General features: G+C 44.2%; 3 protein-coding genes across 12 annotated transcripts; all 3 read right to left on the bottom strand.

The window, feature by feature from the left end:
• Window positions 1-187: 187 nt before the first annotated feature.
• On the bottom strand, window positions 188-24,634 carry LOC128011377 (uncharacterized). 8 transcript variants are annotated; one of them, XR_008182535.1, is made up of 3 exons: window positions 24,002-24,530; window positions 5,673-5,978; window positions 188-444 (listed from the first exon to the last, which is right to left on the bottom strand). XR_008182535.1 is itself a non-coding variant. In XM_052593710.1 (3 exons), exons 1-3 carry the CDS (start codon window positions 24,293-24,295, stop codon window positions 429-431), a joined length of 621 nt encoding a protein of 206 aa, XP_052449670.1. In that variant the 5' UTR covers window positions 24,296-24,535; the 3' UTR covers window positions 188-428. The 8 variants fall into 8 exon arrangements, 5 of the variants coding, with proteins under 5 accessions (XP_052449670.1, XP_052449669.1, XP_052449674.1 ...); XR_008182534.1 differs by lacking the exon at window positions 24,002-24,530 and adding an exon at window positions 8,153-8,696; XM_052593710.1 differs by having other exon boundaries at window positions 23,997-24,535.
• LOC128011378 (uncharacterized) lies at window positions 9,740-13,987 on the bottom strand. Of its 2 annotated transcripts, XM_052593715.1 has the most exons (3): window positions 13,429-13,978; window positions 10,954-11,259; window positions 9,740-10,856 (listed from the first exon to the last, which is right to left on the bottom strand). In XM_052593715.1, exons 1-3 carry the CDS (start codon window positions 13,725-13,727, stop codon window positions 10,841-10,843), a joined length of 621 nt encoding a protein of 206 aa, XP_052449675.1. In that variant the 5' UTR covers window positions 13,728-13,978; the 3' UTR covers window positions 9,740-10,840. The 2 variants fall into 2 exon arrangements, 1 of the variants encoding a protein (XP_052449675.1); XR_008182536.1 differs by lacking the exon at window positions 9,740-10,856 and having other exon boundaries at window positions 10,863-11,259; window positions 13,434-13,987.
• On the bottom strand, window positions 16,109-19,270 carry LOC128011379 (uncharacterized). 2 transcript variants are annotated; one of them, XM_052593716.1, is made up of 3 exons: window positions 18,712-19,184; window positions 16,237-16,542; window positions 16,109-16,139 (listed from the first exon to the last, which is right to left on the bottom strand). In XM_052593716.1, exons 1-3 carry the CDS (start codon window positions 19,008-19,010, stop codon window positions 16,124-16,126), a joined length of 621 nt encoding a protein of 206 aa, XP_052449676.1. In that variant the 5' UTR covers window positions 19,011-19,184; the 3' UTR covers window positions 16,109-16,123. The 2 variants fall into 2 exon arrangements, 1 of the variants encoding a protein (XP_052449676.1); XR_008182537.1 differs by lacking the exon at window positions 16,109-16,139 and having other exon boundaries at window positions 16,146-16,542; window positions 18,717-19,270.
• Window positions 24,635-26,488: the final 1,854 nt, after the last annotated feature.

Raw genomic sequence — 26,488 nt, 5'->3', positions numbered from 1 at the left:
CCCCACCAGCAGGTTTCTGGTGGCCCAGATGGCATCCTTGATGACGTTGAGGGTGAGCCAGAGCGAGGTAAATTTCTGTGCCGTCAAGTCCTTCAAGCCCCGGCCCACCCCAAGGATGGCGAGCTGGTACCCGAACTGGGCCCCACCCGCTGGTAGGCACGGGAAATACAGGGGGCCGGTCTTGGCCCACAGGTGCCGCGCAGTGCTGCACTCCCAGAGCAGGTGGTGGACGGTCTCCGGGGAATTGCAGCCGGACCGCGGGCAGATGGGGTTCTTGGCCATGCCTCTGGAGTGCATAACCGCCCTGACCGGGAGGATCTCATGAGCCACCATCCACGATAAGTCCTTGTGCCTGTTCTGGAGAGCGGGGTGAGCTGCATTCCGCCAAACCTGTTTGGCCTCACTTGGTGTGAGGCCCGGAACTGGACTCACCGGTTCCCGGTCCTGCACAACAGAAATGAGAGACTTGTGTTGAGTTAAAATGGTGACATCTTCACTCTCTAAAAGGTATTTCTTTAAAAACTTTTTTATAAAACTGTACTCTTTGGGCAAGTTAAAAGACACTGGGGTTTTCAGGTCCACTGGTAAAATTTTCAGTGTTCGTAGGTAAGACCCCATCCAAAACCGCGCCATTGCAGCCGTCTTGTTTTCTTTGGATGGGGTCGTGGCATAACTAATGTGCAGGGCGGTGAAGCGGCTGCCTAAAAACAGGTGGGGGTCTGGGAGGCCTTTTCCACCGTTCTCCGGCCTTTTCTTGATGGTCTCCCTCTTCAGGCGCTCCCACTTGGACCCCCACAGGAAGTAAAACACCGCCCTCTCCAGTTTCCCCAGGAACCACCGAGGGGGGCTAAAAACAGAACAGACAAGTAAAATCAGAGGTAAAATCACAGATTTAAAAATTAAAACCTTGCCTTCCATCGTCATCTGTCTTAGTCCCCAAAACCCCAGTCTTTTCCTAACTTTCCCTAACAAGTCAGTCCAGTTTTCCCGTCCACCCTCGTCTTTATCAAATTTAACGCCTAAAATCTTAAAATCGTTGTCTTTAAAAACCAAATCAAGTCCTCCTGTGTCCACGTCTCCCCACGGCCCGAAGAGCTGGGCCTCGGACTTGTTTCTATTGAGTTTGGCGCCCGAGGCCCGACCGTACCAGTCAGTCAAGTCCAGTGCTCTTCGTATTGATAAAACGTCTGTGGCTAAAAGAGTTACGTCGTCCATATATAAAACACAGGTCGCCGTCAGTCCCCCCGTCCCAGGAACGTCCAGTCCTTTGATCCATTTGTCCCTTCTCAAGATCTGTGCCAGTGGCTCGATGCAAGCCACATACAGAAGAGGAGATAAAGGACATCCCTGACGGACACCACTGTGTATGTTCACAGCTTTGGAAAGATGCCCATTTATTAGAATTTTGCTGACTATTACCTTGTACAGCAGTCCCACCCAGGCTATAAACCTCTTTGGAAACCCCATTTTCTCCAGAACCTGGAAGAGGTACTGGTGCGAGACTCGATCAAATGCTTTTTCAAAATCTAAATTTAGGACTACTAGCCGAATATTTCTGTCTCTCGTGTAACAGATGGCGTCTCTAATCAGCACTAGGTTGTCTGTTATCTTTCTTCCGGGCACAGAACAAGCTTGATCCGGGTGAATCACGTCCTCTAAAACAGTTGACATGCGTGTTGCTAAAACTTTGCTAAAAAGTTTATAATCGAAATTTAAAAGTGTTATGGGTCTCCAGTTTTTTAAGTCAGTCCGGTCACCTTTTTTGTGAAGTAAAGAAACTATCCCTATTCTAAAACTGTCTGGAAGTCTGTCGAGGGTCTCAAACTCTTTAAAAACTGTCAAAAGCTCTTGTCCTAAAATGTCCCAAAATGTTAGATAAAACTCCAGGGGAAGTCCATCCACTCCTGGGGACTTCCCCTTTTTAAAACCTCCAAGAGCTTTTTGGGTTTCTAAAATGTTCAAATCTTGGGCTAAAATCTCATTTTGACAGTCGACCCTTTTCTCAACAAAATTTAATCTTCTTTTACGGTGTCTGAGTGTACCTTTTTAAAACTATATAAAGCCCCATAAAATTTTTCCACATCCTCTAAAATCTCTTTTGTTGTGTTAACCTCCCTATCCCCTGTTTTAACCCTGGTTAACCCCCAACCCCTTGTTATTATTTTCTTAAAAAAATATCTGGTACACTTCTCCCCTTCTTCAATTTCTCTCTCTTTGCTTCTTAAAAGGACCCCTTTACTTTCTATATTGGCTAAAACTGACATCTCCTTTTTTACATCCTGGATTTCATTGTTAAAATCAAAACCATTATTTAAAAGATTAAAATACCTTTGTAGTCTTTTTTGCAACCCCAACATGCATTTCTTTTCCCTACTCTTCTTTTCTTTCCCTATCTTTCTAAAAAACTGTCTCGTCCGGTCCTTTACCATCTCCCACCACTGTGGACGTGTATCATAAAAGTCTTGGAGGGTCTGCCATTGGCTGAACTGTTCCCTATATTCTAAAATTACATTCTTGTCTTCCAACAGGGAACAGTTCAGCTTCCACAGCCCTCCCCCTACCGTCACACCCATGGGCAGTGAAAGGGTGCAATACAGCATCATGTGATCAGAGAAAAAAAGGGGGGTTAATGTAGCATCGGTTGGCGGGCAGTCCCTTGTAAACACGTAGTCGATTCGAGAGGCTTTGGTACCATCACCACTGAACCAGGTGAAGCCCTCCTCTCTTTGATGCAAAATTTTAAAACAGTCGACTAAATTAAAATCTCTGACTAAACCCTGCAATAAAACCGACGTTTTGTCCACTCTGAAATCCTCCCCTACCCTTTTCCTGTCTGTTTTAGATAAAACACAATTAAAATCCCCTGCTACCATTAGGGGAGCCCTACCTAGCATGTGGGGTTGCAAGTCTTCTAAAAGCTCATATCTTTCGTTCTTTTCCGTAAAACCATATACATTAAGAACATTAAAATCCCTGTCTAAAAAGGTCAGATTTACTAAAAGTGCCCGGCCTTGCCTCACCACAGTGCTGCCCTTCACCAAGATGTTAGGATTATTAATTAAAACCGCAACTCCGTCGTTTTTGTTAAAATTTGATCCGCTCCATATGGAGGCTCCTGCGGACCATAGCTCTTCCATTTTTGTGTACCTAGTTAAAAAGGGCAGAGAACACTCTTGTAATAAAAACAAATCTGACTTAAAAGATTTTAAAAAGGACAAAATACTCTGTGCTCTAATGGTGGACCTCACACTTCTGACATTGATAGTAGAGATGGTGAGGGCCATGAGCAGTAGGGTTAAAAAGGTATGAGGCATTTAAAACAGAAGACAATAAAAAGACTACAAAAATATGATTAAAATCATGTTACATCTTGTAGCATTTGTCTTTCCTTTTCCCCAGATGAGCTGAGGTCAGGAGGGCAAATGCCTGTCGCTTCAGAGGCCACAGAGGGAACCTCTTGTGGCTCCTTTGGCGATGATGCTGTTAGCTTAATGTGCAAAAAGGAAACCTCATTTGGGGACTCTAGGGGCCACATGCGCTCCAGATCTACCGAGTCGGAACTATCGAGCTTATATGCTGCTCTAGATTTTTTCTCCTCCGTTACAATCAGAGGAGACCCCGCAGGTCTTTTTTGCACCTGAGCATTAGGGAGTGAACACTCTGTCTCACTCCCGGTGGATTCTTCCACCCCATCCGAAACTGTTAGCAGTGATTCTTCCTCACTTTCCTCTCCTTCCATTACCACTTCCTGTTCCGTTGCCTCCGCCCCTCTGGCCGCCCCACTTCCTCCTTCCTGCCCAATCCCTGAGGCCGGCTGGGAATTTGAAATTCCCGCCAAAACCTCAGGGACCGCCTCCTCTCTCCTTTGTTCCTTCGTTTGTTGCCCATGTGGGGCGGCCATTTTTAGCTTGTTGGCAAAACTTTTAGGGCAGTCTCTGTAGAGATGGTTTGTTTCTCCACAAAGATTGCACCGTCTGCCATTGGTACAGTCATCAAAACTGTGACCAATTTCTCTACACTTCCCACAGATTAACTCTTGGCATGCTTCAGCTAGATGACCAAACCTTCCACACTTTCTGCAGAGTTTGGGCATTCCTTGATAATGTATGTAGCCTCTGTTCTCTCCGAGCACAATCATGGAAGGCAGATGCTTCAGGCCCTGGTAGCCCCCAGCGTCTTCCCATTATTTAATGGGAATTCGCCAGGAGCATGTCCAAATGCCATCTTCATCTAACACTTTGACAGGCTGGCCTCGAACAGTGCAAAATCTACCCAACCAAACACAAATATCATCTCCAGTCACGGTTTCATTGAACATCCTGACAATCACAGTTTTAAGTGTGTTATCAGAAAGTTTCTCAACAGTGAACATGGAGAACTGGGCTTTAACTGATTCAGACCTTTGCCAAAAGTCATTAAGTAGGGAAGCGGTTTTAAAACTAACATCAAATCCTTTGTTCAAGGGCAGAGTCATCAAACAATTCAGGTCGTCACATTTAAAAGCTAAGGTCTTTTGGATCAGCTTCCTGGAAAAGTCCATACGGGACATTCCCAGGAGCTTCCCCTCACCCTGCCTGAATAGAGAATAAGATAAGAACAGATTTTTTCTTTCGAAAAAGTTTTATTGTCACCATTTACATTTTTTCCATTTGCATTTTTTCTTTTTCACACAACATTTTCTTTTTAATCACACATTAAAACAAGCAATATAATATATAATAAATACACATGGTAAAATGAAAGAAACAATCATTGTTAAAAAGCATTTGATTAAAACCACAGTGTTTTGCTTGTTTTTAAAAGTCCATTATTGAGGTGTGGTTAAAAGGTGCGGTCAGTTCCAAAAGTAAAATACAAATTTAAAAAAAAGCAAACAAGCCTCGTATATATATATATAGACATGAGATGCTACTTTATGGACTCAGCGGAGATCCCCTCTCCTCCGGTCCGCTGGCCCGCTGTTCCCGTAGCCAGAGTGGTGAGGGTGCATCTACGGGCGGCCAGGGTCGGTGCCTGCCGGGACCCTCTCCGTGCGACCCCGGCCCCCCCGTCCGAATATCGTCGTCCGGTACCCCTGCAGCATTGATGTTACCTTTAGCTCGCATGCATGGAGGGTTACCGTAACGCGCTTCCCCACCAGCAGGTTTCTGGTGGCCCAGATGGCATCCTTGATGACGTTGAGGGTGCGCCAGAGCGAGGTAAATTTCTGTGCCGTCAAGTCCTTCAAGCCCCGGCCCACCCCAAGGATGGCGAGCTGGTACCCGAACTGGGCCCCACCCGCTGGTAGGCACGGGAAATACAGGGGGCCGGTCTTGGCCCACAGGTCCCGCGCAGTGCTGCACTCCCAGAGCAGGTGGTGGACGGTCTCCGAAGAATTGCAGCCGGACCGCGGGCAGATGGGGTTTTTGGCCATGCCTCTGGAGTGCATAACCGCCCTGACCGGGAAGATCTCATGAGCCACCATCCACGATAAGTCCTTGTGCCTGTTCTGGAGAGCGGGGTGAGCCGCGTTCCGCCAAACCGGTTTGGCCTCACTTGGTGTGAGGCCCGGAACTGGACTCACCGGTTCCCGGTCCTGCACAACAGAAATGAGAGACTTGTGTTGAGTTAAAATGGTGACATCTTCACTCTCTAAAAGGTATTTTTTTAAAAACTTTTTTATAAAACTGTACTCTTTGGGCAAGTTAAAAGACACTGGGGTTTTCAAGTCCACTGGTAAAATTTTCAGTGTTCGTAGGTAAGACCCCATCCAAAATCGCGCCATTGCAGCCGTCTTGTTTTCTTTGGATGGGGTCGTGGCATAACTAATGTGCAGGGCGGTGAAGCGGCTGCCTAAAAACAGGTGGGGGTCTGGGAGGCCTTTTCCTCCGTTCTCCGGCCTTTTCTTGATGGTCTCCCTCTTCAGGCGCTCCCACTTGGACCCCCACAGGAAGTAAAACACCGCCCTCTCCAGTTTCCCCAGGAACCACCGAGGGGGGCTAAAAACAGAACAGACAAGTAAAATCAGAGGTAAAATCACAGATTTAAAAATTAAAACCTTGCCTTCCATCGTCATCTGTCCAAGTCCCCAAAACCCCAGTCTTTTCCTAACTTTCCCTAACAAGTCAGTCCAGTTTTCCCGTCCACCCTCGTCTTTATCAAATTTAACGCCTAAAATCTTAAAATCGTTGTCTTTAAAAACCAAATCAAGTCCTCCTGTGTCCACGTCTCCCCACGGCCCGAAGAGCTGGGCCTCGGACTTGTTTCTATTGAGTTTGGCGCCCGAGGCCCGACCGTACCAGTCAGTCAAGTCCAGTGCTCTTCGTATTGATAAAACGTCTGTGGCTAAAAGAGTTACGTCGTCCATATATAAAACACAGGTCGCCGTCAGTCCCCCCGTCCCAGGAACGTCCAGTCCTTTGATCCATTTGTCCCTTCTCAAGATCTGTGCCAGTGGCTCGATGCAAGCCACATACAGAAGAGGAGATAAAGGACATCCCTGACGGACACCACTGTGTATGTTCACAGCTTTGGAAAGATGCCCATTTATTAGAATTTTGCTGACTATTCCCTTGTACAGCAGTCCCACCCAGGCTATAAACCTCTTTGGAAACCCCATTTTCTCCAGAACCTGGAAGAGGTACTGGTGCGAGACTCGATCAAATGCTTTTTCAAAATCTAAATTTAGGACTACTAGCCGAATATTTCTGTCTCTCGTGTAACAGATGGCGTCTCTAATCAGCACTAGGTTGTCTGTTATCTTTCTTCCGGGCACAGAACAAGCTTGATCCGGGTGAATCACGTCCTCTAAAACAGTTGACATGCGTGTTGCTAAAACTTTGCTAAAAAGTTTATAATCGAAATTTAAAAGTGTTATGGGTCTCCAGTTTTTTAAGTCAGTCCGGTCACCTTTTTTGTGAAGTAAAGAAACTATCCCTATTCTAAAACTGTCTGGAAGTCTGTCGAGGGTCTCAAACTCTTTAAAAACTGTCAAAAGCTCTTGTCCTAAAATGTCCCAAAATGTTAGATAAAACTCCAGGGGAAGTCCATCCACTCCTGGGGACTTCCCCTTTTTAAAACCTCCAAGAGCTTTTTGGGTTTCTAAAATGTTCAAATCTTGGGCTAAAATCTCATTTTGACAGTCGACCCTTTTCTCAACAAAATTTAAAACTTCTTTTACGGTGTCTGAGTGTACCTTTTTAAAACTATATAAAGCCCCATAAAATTTTTCCACATCCTCTAAAATCTCTTTTGTTGTGTTAACCTCCCTATCCCCTGTTTTAACCCTGGTTAACCCCCAACCCCTTGTTATTATTTTCTTAAAAAAATATCTGGTACACTTTTCCCCTTCTTCAATTTCTCTCTCTTTGCTTCTTAAAAGGACCCCTTTACTTTCTATATTGGCTAAAACTGACATCTCCTTTTTTACATCCTGGATTTCATTGTTAAAATCAAAACCATTATTTAAAAGATTAAAATACCTTTGTAGTCTTTTTTGCAACCCCAACATGCATTTCTTTTCCCTACTCTTCTTTTCTTTCCCTATCTTTCTAAAAAACTGTCTCGTCCGGTCCTTTACCATCTCCCACCACTGTGCACGTGTATCATAAAAGTCTTGGAGGGTCTGCCATTGGCTGAACTGTTCCCTATATTCTAAAATTACATTCTTGTCTTCCAACAGGGAACAGTTCAGCTTCCACAGCCCTCCCCCTACCGTCACACCCATGGGCAGTGAAAGGGTGCAAGACAGCATCATGTGATCAGAGAAAAAAAGGGGGGTTAATGTAGCATCGGTTGGCGGGCAGTCCCTTGTAAACACGTAGTCGATTCGAGAGGCTTTGGTACCATCACCACTGAACCAGGTGAAGCCCTCCTCTCTTTGATGCAAAATTTTAAAACAGTCGACTAAATTAAAATCTCTGACTAAACCCTGCAATAAAACCGACGTTTTGTCCACTCTGAAATCCTCCCCTACCCTTTTCCTGTCTGTTTTAGATAAAACACAATTAAAATCCCCTGCTACCATTAGGGGAGCCCTACCTAGCATGTGGGGTTGCAAGTCTTCTAAAAGCTCATATCTTTCGTTCTTTTCCGTAAAACCATATACATTAAGAACATTAAAATCCCTGTCTAAAAAGGTCAGATTTACTAAAAGTGCCCGGCCTTGCCTCACCACAGTGCTGCCCTTCACCAAGATGTTAGGATTATTAATTAAAACCGCAACTCCGTCGTTTTTGTTAAAATTTGATCCGCTCCATATGGAGGCTCCTGCGGACCATAGCTCTTCCATTTTTGTGTACCTAGTTAAAAAGGGCAGAGAACACTCTTGTAATAAAAACAAATCTGACTTAAAAGATTTTAAAAAGGACAAAATACTCTGTGCTCTAATGGTGGACCTCACACTTCTGACATTGATAGTAGAGATGGTGAGGGCCATGAGCAGTAGGGTTAAAAAGGTATGAGGCATTTAAAACAGAAGACAATAAAAAGACTACAAAAATATGATTAAAATCATGTTACATCTTGTAGCATTTGTCTTTCCTTTTCCCCAGATGAGCTGAGGTCAGGAGGGCAAATGCCTGTCGCTTCAGAGGCCACAGAGGGAACCTCTTGTGGCTCCTTTGGCGATGATGCTGTTAGCTTAATGTGCAAAAAGGAAACCTCATTTGGGGACTCTAGGGGCCACATGCGCTCCAGATCTACCGAGTCGGAACTATCGAGCTTATATGCTGCTCTAGATTTTTTCTCCTCCGTTACAATCAGAGGAGACCCCGCAGGTCTTTTTTGCACCTGAGCATTAGGGAGTGAACACTCTGTCTCACTCCCAGTGGATTCTTCCACCCCATCCGAAACTGTTAGCAGTGATTCTTCCTCACTTTCCTCTCCTTCCATTACCACTTCCTGTTCCGTTGCCTCCGCCCCTCTGGCCGCCCCACTTCCTCCTTCCTGCCCAATCCCTGAGGCCGGCTGGGAATTTGAAATTCCCGCCAAAACCTCAGGGACCGCCTCCTCTCTCCTTTGTTCCTTCGTTTGTTGCCCATGTGGGGCGGCCATTTTTAGCTTGTTGGCAAAACTTTTAGGGCAGTCTCTGTAGAGATGGTTTGTTTCTCCACAAAGATTGCACCGTCTGCCATTGGTACAGTCATCAAAACTGTGACCAATTTCTCTACACTTCCCACAGATTAACTCTTGGCATGCTTCAGCTAGATGACCAAACCTTCCACACTTTCTGCAGAGTTTGGGCATTCCTTGATAATGTATGTAGCCTCTGTTCTCTCCGAGCACAATCATGGAAGGCAGATGCTTCAGGCCCTGGTAGCCCCCAGCGTCTTCCCATTATTTAATGGGAATTCGCCAGGAGCATGTCCAAATGCCATCTTCATCTAACACTTTGACAGGCTGGCCTCGAACAGTGCAAAATCTACCCAACCAAACACAAATATCATCTCCAGTCACGGTTTCATTGAACATCCTGACAATCACAGTTTTAAGTGTGTTATCAGAAAGTTTCTCAACAGTGAACATGGAGAACTGGGCTTTAACTGATTCAAACCTTTGCCAAAAGTCATTAAGTAGGGAAGCGGTTTTAAAACTAACATCAAATCCTTTGTTCAAGGGCAGAGTCATCAAACAATTCAGGTCGTCACATTTAAAAGCTAAGGTCTTTTGGATCAGCTTCCTGGAAAAGTCCATACGGGACATTCCCAGGAGCTTCCCCTCACCCTGCCTGAATAGAGAATAAGATAAGAACAGATTTTTTCTTTCGAAAAAGTTTTATTGTCACCATTTACATTTTTTCCATTTGCATTTTTTCTTTTTCACACAACATTTTCTTTTTAATCACACATTAAAACAAGCAATATAATATATAATAAATACACATGGTAAAATGAAAGAAACAATCATTGTTAAAAAGCATTTGATTAAAACCACAGTGTTTTGCTTGTTTTTAAAAGTCCATTATTGAGGTGTGGTTAAAAGGTGCGGTCAGTTCCAAAAGTAAAATACAAATTTAAAAAAAAGCAAACAAGCCTCGAATATATATATATATATATATATATATATATATATTTATATATATGTTAATAAAACCTCTTTCATGATAAAACAATAAAAAACACCAATTAAAAATCATCTATTGTGCAAGACCGGGGGTGAGTCCTTATCAAGTGGGTCATCACCCCACTCTCCAGAACAGGGACATGAGATGCTACTTTATGGACTCAGCGGAGATCCCCTCTCCTCCGGTCCGCTGGCCCGCTGTTCCCGTAGCCAGAGTGGTGAGGGTGCATCTACGGGCGGCCAGGGTCGGTGCCTGCCGGGACCCTCTCCGTGCGACCCCGGCCCCCCCGTCCGAATATCGTCGTCCGGTACCCCTGCAGCATTGATGTTACCTTTAGCTCGCATGCATGGAGGGTTACCGTAACGCGCTTCCCCACCAGCAGGTTTCTGGTGGCCCAGATGGCATCCTTGATGACGTTGAGGGTGCGCCAGAGCGAGGTAAATTTCTGTGCCGTCAAGTCCTTCAAGCCCCGGCCCACCCCAAGGATGGCGAGCTGGTACCCGAACTGGGCCCCACCCGCTGGTAGGCACGGGAAATACAGGGGGCCGGTCTTGGCCCACAGGTCCCGCGCAGTGCTGCACTCCCAGAGCAGGTGGTGGACGGTCTCCGAAGAATTGCAGCCGGACCGCGGGCAGATGGGGTTTTTGGCCATGCCTCTGGAGTGCATAACCGCCCTGACCGGGAAGATCTCATGAGCCACCATCCACGATAAGTCCTTGTGCCTGTTCTGGAGAGCGGGGTGAGCCGCGTTCCGCCAAACCGGTTTGGCCTCACTTGGTGTGAGGCCCGGAACTGGACTCACCGGTTCCCGGTCCTGCACAACAGAGATGAGAGACTTGTGTTGAGTTAAAATGGTGACATCTTCACTCTCTAAAAGGTATTTCTTTAAAAACTTTTTTATAAAACTGTACTCTTTGGGCAAGTTAAAAGACACTGGGGTTTTCAAGTCCACTGGTAAAATTTTCAGTGTTCGTAGGTAAGACCCCATCCAAAATCGCGCCATTGCAGCCGTCTTGTTTTCTTTGGATGGGGTCGTGGCATAACTAATGTGCAGGGCGGTGAAGCGGCTGCCTAAAAACAGGTGGGGGTCTGGGAGGCCTTTTCCTCCGTTCTCCGGCCTTTTCTTGATGGTCTCCCTCTTCAGGCGCTCCCACTTGGACCCCCACAGGAAGTAAAACACCGCCCTCTCCAGTTTCCCCAGGAACCACCGAGGGGGGCTAAAAACAGAACAGACAAGTAAAATCAGAGGTAAAATCACAGATTTAAAAATTAAAACCTTGCCTTCCATCGTCATCTGTCCAAGTCCCCAAAACCCCAGTCTTTTCCTAACTTTCCCTAACAAGTCAGTCCAGTTTTCCCGTCCACCCTCGTCTTTATCAAATTTAACGCCTAAAATCTTAAAATCGTTGTCTTTAAAAACCAAATCAAGTCCTCCTGTGTCCACGTCTCCCCACGGCCCGAAGAGCTGGGCCTCGGACTTGTTTCTATTGAGTTTGGCGCCCGAGGCCCGACCGTACCAGTCAGTCAAGTCCAGTGCTCTTCGTATTGATAAAACGTCTGTGGCTAAAAGAGTTACGTCGTCCATATATAAAACACAGGTCGCCGTCAGTCCCCCCGTCCCAGGAACGTCCAGTCCTTTGATCCATTTGTCCCTTCTCAAGATCTGTGCCAGTGGCTCGATGCAAGCCACATACAGAAGAGGAGATAAAGGACATCCCTGACGGACACCACTGTGTATGTTCACAGCTTTGGAAAGATGCCCATTTATTAGAATTTTGCTGACTATTCCCTTGTACAGCAGTCCCACCCAGGCTATAAACCTCTTTGGAAACCCCATTTTCTCCAGAACCTGGAAGAGGTACTGGTGCGAGACTCGATCAAATGCTTTTTCAAAATCTAAATTTAGGACTACTAGCCGAATATTTCTGTCTCTCGTGTAACAGATGGCGTCTCTAATCAGCACTAGGTTGTCTGTTATCTTTCTTCCGGGCACAGAACAAGCTTGATCCGGGTGAATCACGTCCTCTAAAACAGTTGACATGCGTGTTGCTAAAACTTTGCTAAAAAGTTTATAATCGAAATTTAAAAGTGTTATGGGTCTCCAGTTTTTTAAGTCAGTCCGGTCACCTTTTTTGTGAAGTAAAGAAACTATCCCTATTCTAAAACTGTCTGGAAGTCTGTCGAGGGTCTCAAACTCTTTAAAAACTGTCAAAAGCTCTTGTCCTAAAATGTCCCAAAATGTTAGATAAAACTCCAGGGGAAGTCCATCCACTCCTGGGGACTTCCCCTTTTTAAAACCTCCAAGAGCTTTTTGGGTTTCTAAAATGTTCAAATCTTGGGCTAAAATCTCATTTTGACAGTCGACCCTTTTCTCAACAAAATTTAAAACTTCTTTTACGGTGTCTGAGTGTACCTTTTTAAAACTATATAAAGCCCCATAAAATTTTTCCACATCCTCTAAAATCTCTTTTGTTGTGTTAACCTCCCTATCCCCTGTTTTAACCCTGGTTAACCCCCAACCCCTTGTTATTATTTTCTTAAAAAAATATCTGGTACACTTTTCCCCTTCTTCAATTTCTCTCTCTTTGCTTCTTAAAAGGACCCCTTTACTTTCTATATTGGCTAAAACTGACATCTCCTTTTTTACATCCTGGATTTCATTGTTAAAATCAAAACCATTATTTAAAAGATTAAAATACCTTTGTAGTCTTTTTTGCAACCCCAACATGCATTTCTTTTCCCTACTCTTCTTTTCTTTCCCTATCTTTCTAAAAAACTGTCTCGTCCGGTCCTTTACCATCTCCCACCACTGTGCACGTGTATCATAAAAGTCTTGGAGGGTCTGCCATTGGCTGAACTGTTCCCTATATTCTAAAATTACATTCTTGTCTTCCAACAGGGAACAGTTCAGCTTCCACAGCCCTCCCCCTACCGTCACACCCATGGGCAGTGAAAGGGTGCAAGACAGCATCATGTGATCAGAGAAAAAAAGGGGGGTTAATGTAGCATCGGTTGGCGGGCAGTCCCTTGTAAACACGTAGTCGATTCGAGAGGCTTTGGTACCATCACCACTGAACCAGGTGAAGCCCTCCTCTCTTTGATGCAAAATTTTAAAACAGTCGACTAAATTAAAATCTCTGACTAAACCCTGCAATAAAACCGACGTTTTGTCCACTCTGAAATCCTCCCCTACCCTTTTCCTGTCTGTTTTAGATAAAACACAATTAAAATCCCCTGCTACCATTAGGGGAGCCCTACCTAGCATGTGGGGTTGCAAGTCTTCTAAAAGCTCATATCTTTCGTTCTTTTCCGTAAAACCATATACATTAAGAACATTAAAATCCCTGTCTAAAAAGGTCAGATTTACTAAAAGTGCCCGGCCTTGCCTCACCACAGTGCTGCCCTTCACCAAGATGTTAGGATTATTAATTAAAACCGCAACTCCGTCGTTTTTGTTAAAATTTGATCCGCTCCATATGGAGGCTCCTGCGGACCATAGCTCTTCCATTTTTGTGTACCTAGTTAAAAAGGGCAGAGAACACTCTTGTAATAAAAACAAATCTGACTTAAAAGATTTTAAAAAGGACAAAATACTCTGTGCTCTAATGGTGGACCTCACACTTCTGACATTGATAGTAGAGATGGTGAGGGCCATGAGCAGTAGGGTTAAAAAGGTATGAGGCATTTAAAACAGAAGACAATAAAAAGACTACAAAAATATGATTAAAATCATGTTACATCTTGTAGCATTTGTCTTTCCTTTTCCCCAGATGAGCTGAGGTCAGGAGGGCAAATGCCTGTCGCTTCAGAGGCCACAGAGGGAACCTCTTGTGGCTCCTTTGGCGATGATGCTGTTAGCTTAATGTGCAAAAAGGAAACCTCATTTGGGGACTCTAGGGGCCACATGCGCTCCAGATCTACCGAGTCGGAACTATCGAGCTTATATGCTGCTCTAGATTTTTTCTCCTCCGTTACAATCAGAGGAGACCCCGCAGGTCTTTTTTGCACCTGAGCATTAGGGAGTGAACACTCTGTCTCACTCCCAGTGGATTCTTCCACCCCATCCGAAACTGTTAGCAGTGATTCTTCCTCACTTTCCTCTCCTTCCATTACCACTTCCTGTTCCGTTGCCTCCGCCCCTCTGGCCGCCCCACTTCCTCCTTCCTGCCCAATCCCTGAGGCCGGCTGGGAATTTGAAATTCCCGCCAAAACCTCAGGGACCGCCTCCTCTCTCCTTTGTTCCTTCGTTTGTTGCCCATGTGGGGCGGCCATTTTTAGCTTGTTGGCAAAACTTTTAGGGCAGTCTCTGTAGAGATGGTTTGTTTCTCCACAAAGATTGCACCGTCTGCCATTGGTACAGTCATCAAAACTGTGACCAATTTCTCTACACTTCCCACAGATTAACTCTTGGCATGCTTCAGCTAGATGACCAAACCTTCCACACTTTCTGCAGAGTTTGGGCATTCCTTGATAATGTATGTAGCCTCTGTTCTCTCCGAGCACAATCATGGAAGGCAGATGCTTCAGGCCCTGGTAGCCCCCAGCGTCTTCCCATTATTTAATGGGAATTCGCCAGGAGCATGTCCAAATGCCATCTTCATCTAACACTTTGACAGGCTGGCCTCGAACAGTGCAAAATCTACCCAACCAAACACAAATATCATCTCCAGTCACGGTTTCATTGAACATCCTGACAATCACAGTTTTAAGTGTGTTATCAGAAAGTTTCTCAACAGTGAACATGGAGAACTGGGCTTTAACTGATTCAAACCTTTGCCAAAAGTCATTAAGTAGGGAAGCGGTTTTAAAACTAACATCAAATCCTTTGTTCAAGGGCAGAGTCATCAAACAATTCAGGTCGTCACATTTAAAAGCTAAGGTCTTTTGGATCAGCTTCCTGGAAAAGTCCATACGGGACATTCCCAGGAGCTTCCCCTCACCCTGCCTGAATAGAGAATAAGATAAGAACAGATTTTTTCTTTCGAAAAAGTTTTATTGTCACCATTTACATTTTTTCCATTTGCATTTTTTCTTTTTCACACAACATTTTCTTTTTAATCACACATTAAAACAAGCAATATAATATATAATAAATACACATGGTAAAATGAAAGAAACAATCATTGTTAAAAAGCATTTGATTAAAACCACAGTGTTTTGCTTGTTTTTAAAAGTCCATTATTGAGGTGTGGTTAAAAGGTGCGGTCAGTTCCAAAAGTAAAATACAAATTTAAAAAAAAGCAAACAAGCCTCGAATATATATATATATATATATATATATATATATATATTTATATATATGTTAATAAAACCTCTTTCATGATAAAACAATAAAAAACACCAATTAAAAATCATCTATTGTGCAAGACCGGGGGTGAGTCCTTATCAAGTGGGTCATCACCCCACTCTCCAGAACAGGGACATGAGATGCTACTTTATGGACTCAGCGGAGATCCCCTCTCCTCCGGTCCGCTGGCCCGCTGTTCCCGTAGCCAGAGTGGTGAGGGTGCATCTACGGGCGGCCAGGGTCGGTGCCTGCCGGGACCCTCTCCGTGCGACCCCGGCCCCCCCGTCCGAATATCGTCGTCCGGTACCCCTGCAGCATTGATGTTACCTTTAGCTCGCATGCATGGAGGGTTACCGTAACGCGCTTCCCCACCAGCAGGTTTCTGGTGGCCCAGATGGCATCCTTGATGACGTTGAGGGTGCGCCAGAGCGAGGTAAATTTCTGTGCCGTCAAGTCCTTCAAGCCCCGGCCCACCCCAAGGATGGCGAGCTGGTACCCGAACTGGGCCCCACCCGCTGGTAGGCACGGGAAATACAGGGGGCCGGTCTTGGCCCACAGGTCCCGCGCAGTGCTGCACTCCCAGAGCAGGTGGTGGACGGTCTCCGAAGAATTGCAGCCGGACCGCGGGCAGATGGGGTTTTTGGCCATGCCTCTGGAGTGCATAACCGCCCTGACCGGGAAGATCTCATGAGCCACCATCCACGATAAGTCCTTGTGCCTGTTCTGGAGAGCGGGGTGAGCCGCGTTCCGCCAAACCGGTTTGGCCTCACTTGGTGTGAGGCCCGGAACTGGACTCACCGGTTCCCGGTCCTGCACAACAGAGATGAGAGACTTGTGTTGAGTTAAAATGGTGACATCTTCACTCTCTAAAAGGTATTTCTTTAAAAACTTTTTTATAAAACTGTACTCTTTGGGCAAGTTAAAAGACACTGGGGTTTTCAAGTCCACTGGTAAAATTTTCAGTGTTCGTAGGTAAGACCCCATCCAAAATCGCGCCATTGCAGCCGTCTTGTTTTCTTTGGATGGGGTCGTGGCATAACTAATGTGCAGGGCGGTGAAGCGGCTGCCTAAAAACAGGTGGGGGTCTGGGAGGCCTTTTCCTCCGTTCTCCGGCCTTTTCTTGATGGTCTCCCTCTTCAGGCGCTCCCACTTGGACCCCCACAGGAAGTAAAACACCGCCCTCTCCAGTTTCCCCAGGAACCACCGAGGGGGGCTAAAAACAGAACAGACAAGTAAAATCAGAGGTAAAATCACAGATTTAAAAATTAAAACCTTGCCTTCCATCGTCATCTGTCCAAGTCCCCAAAACCCCAGTCTTTTCCTAACTTTCCCTAACAAGTCAGTCCAGTTTTCCCGTCCACCCTCGTCTTTATCAAATTTAACGCCTAAAATCTTAAAATCGTTGTCTTTAAAAACCAAATCAAGTCCTCCTGTGTCCACGTCTCCCCACGGCCCGAAGAGCTGGGCCTCGGACTTGTTTCTATTGAGTTTGGCGCCCGAGGCCCGACCGTACCAGTCAGTCAAGTCCAGTGCTCTTCGTATTGATAAAACGTCTGTGGCTAAAAGAGTTACGTCGTCCATATATAAAACACAGGTCGCCGTCAGTCCCCCCGTCCCAGGAACGTCCAGTCCTTTGATCCATTTGTCCCTTCTCAAGATCTGTGCCAGTGGCTCGATGCAAGCCACATACAGAAGAGGAGATAAAGGACATCCCTGACGGACACCACTGTGTATGTTCACAGCTTTGGAAAGATGCCCATTTATTAGAATTTTGCTGACTATTCCCTTGTACAGCAGTCCCACCCAGGCTATAAACCTCTTTGGAAACCCCATTTTCTCCAGAACCTGGAAGAGGTACTGGTGCGAGACTCGATCAAATGCTTTTTCAAAATCTAAATTTAGGACTACTAGCCGAATATTTCTGTCTCTCGTGTAACAGATGGCGTCTCTAATCAGCACTAGGTTGTCTGTTATCTTTCTTCCGGGCACAGAACAAGCTTGATCCGGGTGAATCACGTCCTCTAAAACAGTTGACATGCGTGTTGCTAAAACTTTGCTAAAAAGTTTATAATCGAAATTTAAAAGTGTTATGGGTCTCCAGTTTTTTAAGTCAGTCCGGTCACCTTTTTTGTGAAGTAAAGAAACTATCCCTATTCTAAAACTGTCTGGAAGTCTGTCGAGGGTCTCAAACTCTTTAAAAACTGTCAAAAGCTCTTGTCCTAAAATGTCCCAAAATGTTAGATAAAACTCCAGGGGAAGTCCATCCACTCCTGGGGACTTCCCCTTTTTAAAACCTCCAAGAGCTTTTTGGGTTTCTAAAATGTTCAAATCTTGGGCTAAAATCTCATTTTGACAGTCGACCCTTTTCTCAACAAAATTTAAAACTTCTTTTACGGTGTCTGAGTGTACCTTTTTAAAACTATATAAAGCCCCATAAAATTTTTCCACATCCTCTAAAATCTCTTTTGTTGTGTTAACCTCCCTATCCCCTGTTTTAACCCTGGTTAACCCCCAACCCCTTGTTATTATTTTCTTAAAAAAATATCTGGTACACTTTTCCCCTTCTTCAATTTCTCTCTCTTTGCTTCTTAAAAGGACCCCTTTACTTTCTATATTGGCTAAAACTGACATCTCCTTTTTTACATCCTGGATTTCATTGTTAAAATCAAAACCATTATTTAAAAGATTAAAATACCTTTGTAGTCTTTTTTGCAACCCCAACATGCATTTCTTTTCCCTACTCTTCTTTTCTTTCCCTATCTTTCTAAAAAACTGTCTCGTCCGGTCCTTTACCATCTCCCACCACTGTGCACGTGTATCATAAAAGTCTTGGAGGGTCTGCCATTGGCTGAACTGTTCCCTATATTCTAAAATTACATTCTTGTCTTCCAACAGGGAACAGTTCAGCTTCCACAGCCCTCCCCCTACCGTCACACCCATGGGCAGTGAAAGGGTGCAAGACAGCATCATGTGATCAGAGAAAAAAAGGGGGGTTAATGTAGCATCGGTTGGCGGGCAGTCCCTTGTAAACACGTAGTCGATTCGAGAGGCTTTGGTACCATCACCACTGAACCAGGTGAAGCCCTCCTCTCTTTGATGCAAAATTTTAAAACAGTCGACTAAATTAAAATCTCTGACTAAACCCTGCAATAAAACCGACGTTTTGTCCACTCTGAAATCCTCCCCTACCCTTTTCCTGTCTGTTTTAGATAAAACACAATTAAAATCCCCTGCTACCATTAGGGGAGCCCTACCTAGCATGTGGGGTTGCAAGTCTTCTAAAAGCTCATATCTTTCGTTCTTTTCCGTAAAACCATATACATTAAGAACATTAAAATCCCTGTCTAAAAAGGTCAGATTTACTAAAAGTGCCCGGCCTTGCCTCACCACAGTGCTGCCCTTCACCAAGATGTTAGGATTATTAATTAAAACCGCAACTCCGTCGTTTTTGTTAAAATTTGATCCGCTCCATATGGAGGCTCCTGCGGACCATAGCTCTTCCATTTTTGTGTACCTAGTTAAAAAGGGCAGAGAACACTCTTGTAATAAAAACAAATCTGACTTAAAAGATTTTAAAAAGGACAAAATACTCTGTGCTCTAATGGTGGACCTCACACTTCTGACATTGATAGTAGAGATGGTGAGGGCCATGAGCAGTAGGGTTAAAAAGGTATGAGGCATTTAAAACAGAAGACAATAAAAAGACTACAAAAATATGATTAAAATCATGTTACATCTTGTAGCATTTGTCTTTCCTTTTCCCCAGATGAGCTGAGGTCAGGAGGGCAAATGCCTGTCGCTTCAGAGGCCACAGAGGGAACCTCTTGTGGCTCCTTTGGCGATGATGCTGTTAGCTTAATGTGCAAAAAGGAAACCTCATTTGGGGACTCTAGGGGCCACATGCGCTCCAGATCTACCGAGTCGGAACTATCGAGCTTATATGCTGCTCTAGATTTTTTCTCCTCCGTTACAATCAGAGGAGACCCCGCAGGTCTTTTTTGCACCTGAGCATTAGGGAGTGAACACTCTGTCTCACTCCCAGTGGATTCTTCCACCCCATCCGAAACTGTTAGCAGTGATTCTTCCTCACTTTCCTCTCCTTCCATTACCACTTCCTGTTCCGTTGCCTCCGCCCCTCTGGCCGCCCCACTTCCTCCTTCCTGCCCAATCCCTGAGGCCGGCTGGGAATTTGAAATTCCCGCCAAAACCTCAGGGACCGCCTCCTCTCTCCTTTGTTCCTTCGTTTGTTGCCCATGTGGGGCGGCCATTTTTAGCTTGTTGGCAAAACTTTTAGGGCAGTCTCTGTAGAGATGGTTTGTTTCTCCACAAAGATTGCACCGTCTGCCATTGGTACAGTCATCAAAACTGTGACCAATTTCTCTACACTTCCCACAGATTAACTCTTGGCATGCTTCAGCTAGATGACCAAACCTTCCACACTTTCTGCAGAGTTTGGGCATTCCTTGATAATGTATGTAGCCTCTGTTCTCTCCGAGCACAATCATGGAAGGCAGATGCTTCAGGCCCTGGTAGCCCCCAGCGTCTTCCCATTATTTAATGGGAATTCGCCAGGAGCATGTCCAAATGCCATCTTCATCTAACACTTTGACAGGCTGGCCTCGAACAGTGCAAAATCTACCCAACCAAACACAAATATCATCTCCAGTCACGGTTTCATTGAACATCCTGACAATCACAGTTTTAAGTGTGTTATCAGAAAGTTTCTCAACAGTGAACATGGAGAACTGGGCTTTAACTGATTCAAACCTTTGCCAAAAGTCATTAAGTAGGGAAGCGGTTTTAAAACTAACATCAAATCCTTTGTTCAAGGGCAGAGTCATCAAACAATTCAGGTCGTCACATTTAAAAGCTAAGGTCTTTTGGATCAGCTTCCTGGAAAAGTCCATACGGGACATTCCCAGGAGCTTCCCCTCACCCTGCCTGAATAGAGAATAAGATAAGAACAGATTTTTTCTTTCGAAAAAGTTTTATTGTCACCATTTACATTTTTTCCATTTGCATTTTTTCTTTTTCACACAACATTTTCTTTTTAATCACACATTAAAACAAGCAATATAATATATAATAAATACACATGGTAAAATGAAAGAAACAATCATTGTTAAAAAGCATTTGATTAAAACCACAGTGTTTTGCTTGTTTTTAAAAGTCCATTATTGAGGTGTGGTTAAAAGGTGCGGTCAGTTCCAAAAGTAAAATACAAATTTAAAAAAAAGCAAACAAGCCTCGAATATATATATATATATATATATATATATATATATATATTTATATATATGTTAATAAAACCTCTTTCATGATAAAACAATAAAAAACACCAATTAAAAATCATCTATTGTGCAAGACCGGGGGTGAGTCCTTATCAAGTGGGTCATCACCCCACTCTCCAGAACAGGGACATGAGATGCTACTTTATGGACTCAGCGGAGATCCCCTCTCCTCCGGTCCGCTGGCCCGCTGTTCCCGTAGCCAGAGTGGTGAGGGTGCATCTACGGGCGGCCAGGGTCGGTGCCTGCCGGGACCCTCTCCGTGCGACCCCGGCCCCCCCGTCCGAATATCGTCGTCCGGTACCCCTGCAGCATTGATGTTACCTTTAGCTCGCATGCATGGAGGGTTACCGTAACGCGCTTCCCCACCAGCAGGTTTCTGGTGGCCCAGATGGCATCCTTGATGACGTTGAGGGTGCGCCAGAGCGAGGTAAATTTCTGTGCCGTCAAGTCCTTCAAGCCCCGGCCCACCCCAAGGATGGCGAGCTGGTACCCGAACTGGGCCCCACCCGCTGGTAGGCACGGGAAATACAGGGGGCCGGTCTTGGCCCACAGGTCCCGCGCAGTGCTGCACTCCCAGAGCAGGTGGTGGACGGTCTCCGAAGAATTGCAGCCGGACCGCGGGCAGATGGGGTTTTTGGCCATGCCTCTGGAGTGCATAACCGCCCTGACCGGGAAGATCTCATGAGCCACCATCCACGATAAGTCCTTGTGCCTGTTCTGGAGAGCGGGGTGAGCCGCGTTCCGCCAAACCGGTTTGGCCTCACTTGGTGTGAGGCCCGGAACTGGACTCACCGGTTCCCGGTCCTGCACAACAGAGATGAGAGACTTGTGTTGAGTTAAAATGGTGACATCTTCACTCTCTAAAAGGTATTTCTTTAAAAACTTTTTTATAAAACTGTACTCTTTGGGCAAGTTAAAAGACACTGGGGTTTTCAAGTCCACTGGTAAAATTTTCAGTGTTCGTAGGTAAGACCCCATCCAAAATCGCGCCATTGCAGCCGTCTTGTTTTCTTTGGATGGGGTCGTGGCATAACTAATGTGCAGGGCGGTGAAGCGGCTGCCTAAAAACAGGTGGGGGTCTGGGAGGCCTTTTCCTCCGTTCTCCGGCCTTTTCTTGATGGTCTCCCTCTTCAGGCGCTCCCACTTGGACCCCCACAGGAAGTAAAACACCGCCCTCTCCAGTTTCCCCAGGAACCACCGAGGGGGGCTAAAAACAGAACAGACAAGTAAAATCAGAGGTAAAATCACAGATTTAAAAATTAAAACCTTGCCTTCCATCGTCATCTGTCCAAGTCCCCAAAACCCCAGTCTTTTCCTAACTTTCCCTAACAAGTCAGTCCAGTTTTCCCGTCCACCCTCGTCTTTATCAAATTTAACGCCTAAAATCTTAAAATCGTTGTCTTTAAAAACCAAATCAAGTCCTCCTGTGTCCACGTCTCCCCACGGCCCGAAGAGCTGGGCCTCGGACTTGTTTCTATTGAGTTTGGCGCCCGAGGCCCGACCGTACCAGTCAGTCAAGTCCAGTGCTCTTCGTATTGATAAAACGTCTGTGGCTAAAAGAGTTACGTCGTCCATATATAAAACACAGGTCGCCGTCAGTCCCCCCGTCCCAGGAACGTCCAGTCCTTTGATCCATTTGTCCCTTCTCAAGATCTGTGCCAGTGGCTCGATGCAAGCCACATACAGAAGAGGAGATAAAGGACATCCCTGACGGACACCACTGTGTATGTTCACAGCTTTGGAAAGATGCCCATTTATTAGAATTTTGCTGACTATTCCCTTGTACAGCAGTCCCACCCAGGCTATAAACCTCTTTGGAAACCCCATTTTCTCCAGAACCTGGAAGAGGTACTGGTGCGAGACTCGATCAAATGCTTTTTCAAAATCTAAATTTAGGACTACTAGCCGAATATTTCTGTCTCTCGTGTAACAGATGGCGTCTCTAATCAGCACTAGGTTGTCTGTTATCTTTCTTCCGGGCACAGAACAAGCTTGATCCGGGTGAATCACGTCCTCTAAAACAGTTGACATGCGTGTTGCTAAAACTTTGCTAAAAAGTTTATAATCGAAATTTAAAAGTGTTATGGGTCTCTAGTTTTTTAAGTCAGTCCGGTCACCTTTTTTGTGAAGTAAAGAAACTATCCCTATTCTAAAACTGTCTGGAAGTCTGTCGAGGGTCTCAAACTCTTTAAAAACTGTCAAAAGCTCTTGTCCTAAAATGTCCCAAAATGTTAGATAAAACTCCAGGGGAAGTCCATCCACTCCTGGGGACTTCCCCTTTTTAAAACCTCCAAGAGCTTTTTGGGTTTCTAAAATGTTCAAATCTTGGGCTAAAATCTCATTTTGACAGTCGACCCTTTTCTCAACAAAATTTAAAACTTCTTTTACGGTGTCTGAGTGTACCTTTTTAAAACTATATAAAGCCCCATAAAATTTTTCCACATCCTCTAAAATCTCTTTTGTTGTGTTAACCTCCCTATCCCCTGTTTTAACCCTGGTTAACCCCCAACCCCTTGTTATTATTTTCTTAAAAAAATATCTGGTACACTTTTCCCCTTCTTCAATTTCTCTCTCTTTGCTTCTTAAAAGGACCCCTTTACTTTCTATATTGGCTAAAACTGACATCTCCTTTTTTACATCCTGGATTTCATTGTTAAAATCAAAACCATTATTTAAAAGATTAAAATACCTTTGTAGTCTTTTTTGCAACCCCAACATGCATTTCTTTTCCCTACTCTTCTTTTCTTTCCCTATCTTTCTAAAAAACTGTCTCGTCCGGTCCTTTACCATCTCCCACCACTGTGCACGTGTATCATAAAAGTCTTGGAGGGTCTGCCATTGGCTGAACTGTTCCCTATATTCTAAAATTACATTCTTGTCTTCCAACAGGGAACAGTTCAGCTTCCACAGCCCTCCCCCTACCGTCACACCCATGGGCAGTGAAAGGGTGCAAGACAGCATCATGTGATCAGAGAAAAAAAGGGGGGTTAATGTAGCATCGGTTGGCGGGCAGTCCCTTGTAAACACGTAGTCGATTCGAGAGGCTTTGGTACCATCACCACTGAACCAGGTGAAGCCCTCCTCTCTTTGATGCAAAATTTTAAAACAGTCGACTAAATTAAAATCTCTGACTAAACCCTGCAATAAAACCGACGTTTTGTCCACTCTGAAATCCTCCCCTACCCTTTTCCTGTCTGTTTTAGATAAAACACAATTAAAATCCCCTGCTACCATTAGGGGAGCCCTACCTAGCATGTGGGGTTGCAAGTCTTCTAAAAGCTCATATCTTTCGTTCTTTTCCGTAAAACCATATACATTAAGAACATTAAAATCCCTGTCTAAAAAGGTCAGATTTACTAAAAGTGCCCGGCCTTGCCTCACCACAGTGCTGCCCTTCACCAAGATGTTAGGATTATTAATTAAAACCGCAACTCCGTCGTTTTTGTTAAAATTTGATCCGCTCCATATGGAGGCTCCTGCGGACCATAGCTCTTCCATTTTTGTGTACCTAGTTAAAAAGGGCAGAGAACACTCTTGTAATAAAAACAAATCTGACTTAAAAGATTTTAAAAAGGACAAAATACTCTGTGCTCTAATGGTGGACCTCACACTTCTGACATTGATAGTAGAGATGGTGAGGGCCATGAGCAGTAGGGTTAAAAAGGTATGAGGCATTTAAAACAGAAGACAATAAAAAGACTACAAAAATATGATTAAAATCATGTTACATCTTGTAGCATTTGTCTTTCCTTTTCCCCAGATGAGCTGAGGTCAGGAGGGCAAATGCCTGTCGCTTCAGAGGCCACAGAGGGAACCTCTTGTGGCTCCTTTGGCGATGATGCTGTTAGCTTAATGTGCAAAAAGGAAACCTCATTTGGGGACTCTAGGGGCCACATGCGCTCCAGACCCTTATCAGTTCTGCTTTCAGTACTGGAGAGTAAAAGATACATTTTTTTTTGTTTGATGTTTTTTGTTTGATTTTTTTTATTAGTACATATACGTTATCTTGCACATTTTATCTCCCCAACATATTCTAATTTGAAAGAAGTTTATAATGCATGTTCGCTACTCCCAATTCAGAAGACTGAATCAGGCTGTGTATCTGAATGTTTCTCATACTCACTCCTCTCTGCTGCGTCTGAATTTGAGATTTTCCTTAGCTGTCAGTTATAAACGTCAAAATTAAAAGAAATAAACATTTGAAATATATCAGTCTGTGTGTAATGAATAAAAATAATATACAAGTTTCACTTTTTGAATGGAATTAGAGAAATAAATCAACTTTTTGATGATATTCTAATTATATGACCAGCACCTGTATCATTGCTCTTTTGTTGATTTTGATTGCTTCCATTGTCCTCATTTGTAAGTTGCTTTGGATAAAAGTGTCTGCTAAATGTAAATGTAATGTTAATGTGTATTTAACTATATTTATAAATATTTATCTGCATTTTTTATTTTGTAATAATGTAAATGTATTTGTTTTATATCTATACATGCAGTTGTATTCATGTATGTATATTTATTTGTCTAATTTTTATATTTTAATAAAGCAGTTTAGACTACATGAGTGTTTTCTTTATTCTGGATTAATTACATATTCTTTTGTGTCTAGAAAGGGTAAATATGGGCCATATCTAACCCAGAAGTCAGCCACAACTGGGACGGATCTGGGCCAAATCTCAGAAATGGCATGGTTGACATCTGGGCCAGGTGTCGCCCATGCCATTTGTGAGATGCGGCATGGATCTGGTACAGTTGTGGCTGACTTCTGTCAGACAAAACTGGGCCAGATCTGGCCCAGATGTCACCCACACCATTTCTGAGATGTGGCCCAGATCTGGTTCAGTTGTGGCTGACATATGTCAGCCAGACTCAGGTTGAGTCATCGCCGTCATTCCGCGCGGTATGTGGGAGAGAAGAATATGGGAGATGTGGGCCAGAACTGGGCCACATGTCATTTGCCATCTGGGCTGCAATATTTGAAAATCGATAATTATTATTATTTTCTTTAATTACATTTATATCTGAATTTATGTCAACCTATAGACTTTCAAATATCAAAATATCAGGAAATCATATGTATTTGTGTACAAAATGACATTTAAACACATTTTACTATTATATTTTGCCTGGAAAAGCTTCCAACACGCGCGCGTGTCGCGGTAAAAATAGGCGTCGGTTCTATTTCTAGCAAGCAAGCGTTTGCCGCGCGGCTCGAGCCGCGCCTGAGACGCGCGTCTCACGCAGCTGGTCTGTAAGCTCTAACCTGTTAACATGGGAGCCGAATTAAAAACCGACACGCCACGCGGCTGAGACGCTTGCGCCACGCATCCAGTGTGTCACCGGCCTCAGACACAGAAAACGCGAAGCAGCCATCACGCTTCTGGCACTAGCTTACTTATGATATAAAAAAAAATCTCGGATTCTGTCAATTTTATGGAAAGGGTCAATAAAACAGCTGGAGAACAATTGTCACATAACATTTAGCCTACCTCAGGAAAGCAATTTAATATAGGCCAGAGCACATAAGTTGGCTAGAAAAGAAGTAGCTATAGAGTATTTAGCTAAATATGTGTAGCCTATTATATTACACATTTATTATATTTTTACTTGATCATTAATGTTGTTATTATAATAAAAAAACGCATTACATTTAATTTGAATTATTTTTAATACTACAAGCTGATAAGGCTATCTGTATGTTTACCGTATTAGGTGAGGTTTTTTGTGTACCTTATATTTATCCAAATTAGTCAATATTAAATCAAATCACAAGAATTGAACTGAAATGCTTAAATTTGTTTCAAGCAATAATAAAAAACGTAGCTTACCAGATGTTGTCACTAAACCTAATAAAATTCAGTT

The sequence above is a fragment of the Carassius gibelio genome, chromosome B23 (assembly GCF_023724105.1).
Source record: "Carassius gibelio isolate Cgi1373 ecotype wild population from Czech Republic chromosome B23, carGib1.2-hapl.c, whole genome shotgun sequence".
NCBI lineage: Eukaryota > Metazoa > Chordata > Actinopteri > Cypriniformes > Cyprinidae > Carassius > Carassius gibelio.
The sequence above is the reverse complement of the archived record's forward strand: the minus strand, read 5'-3'. Positions and strand labels throughout refer to the sequence as shown.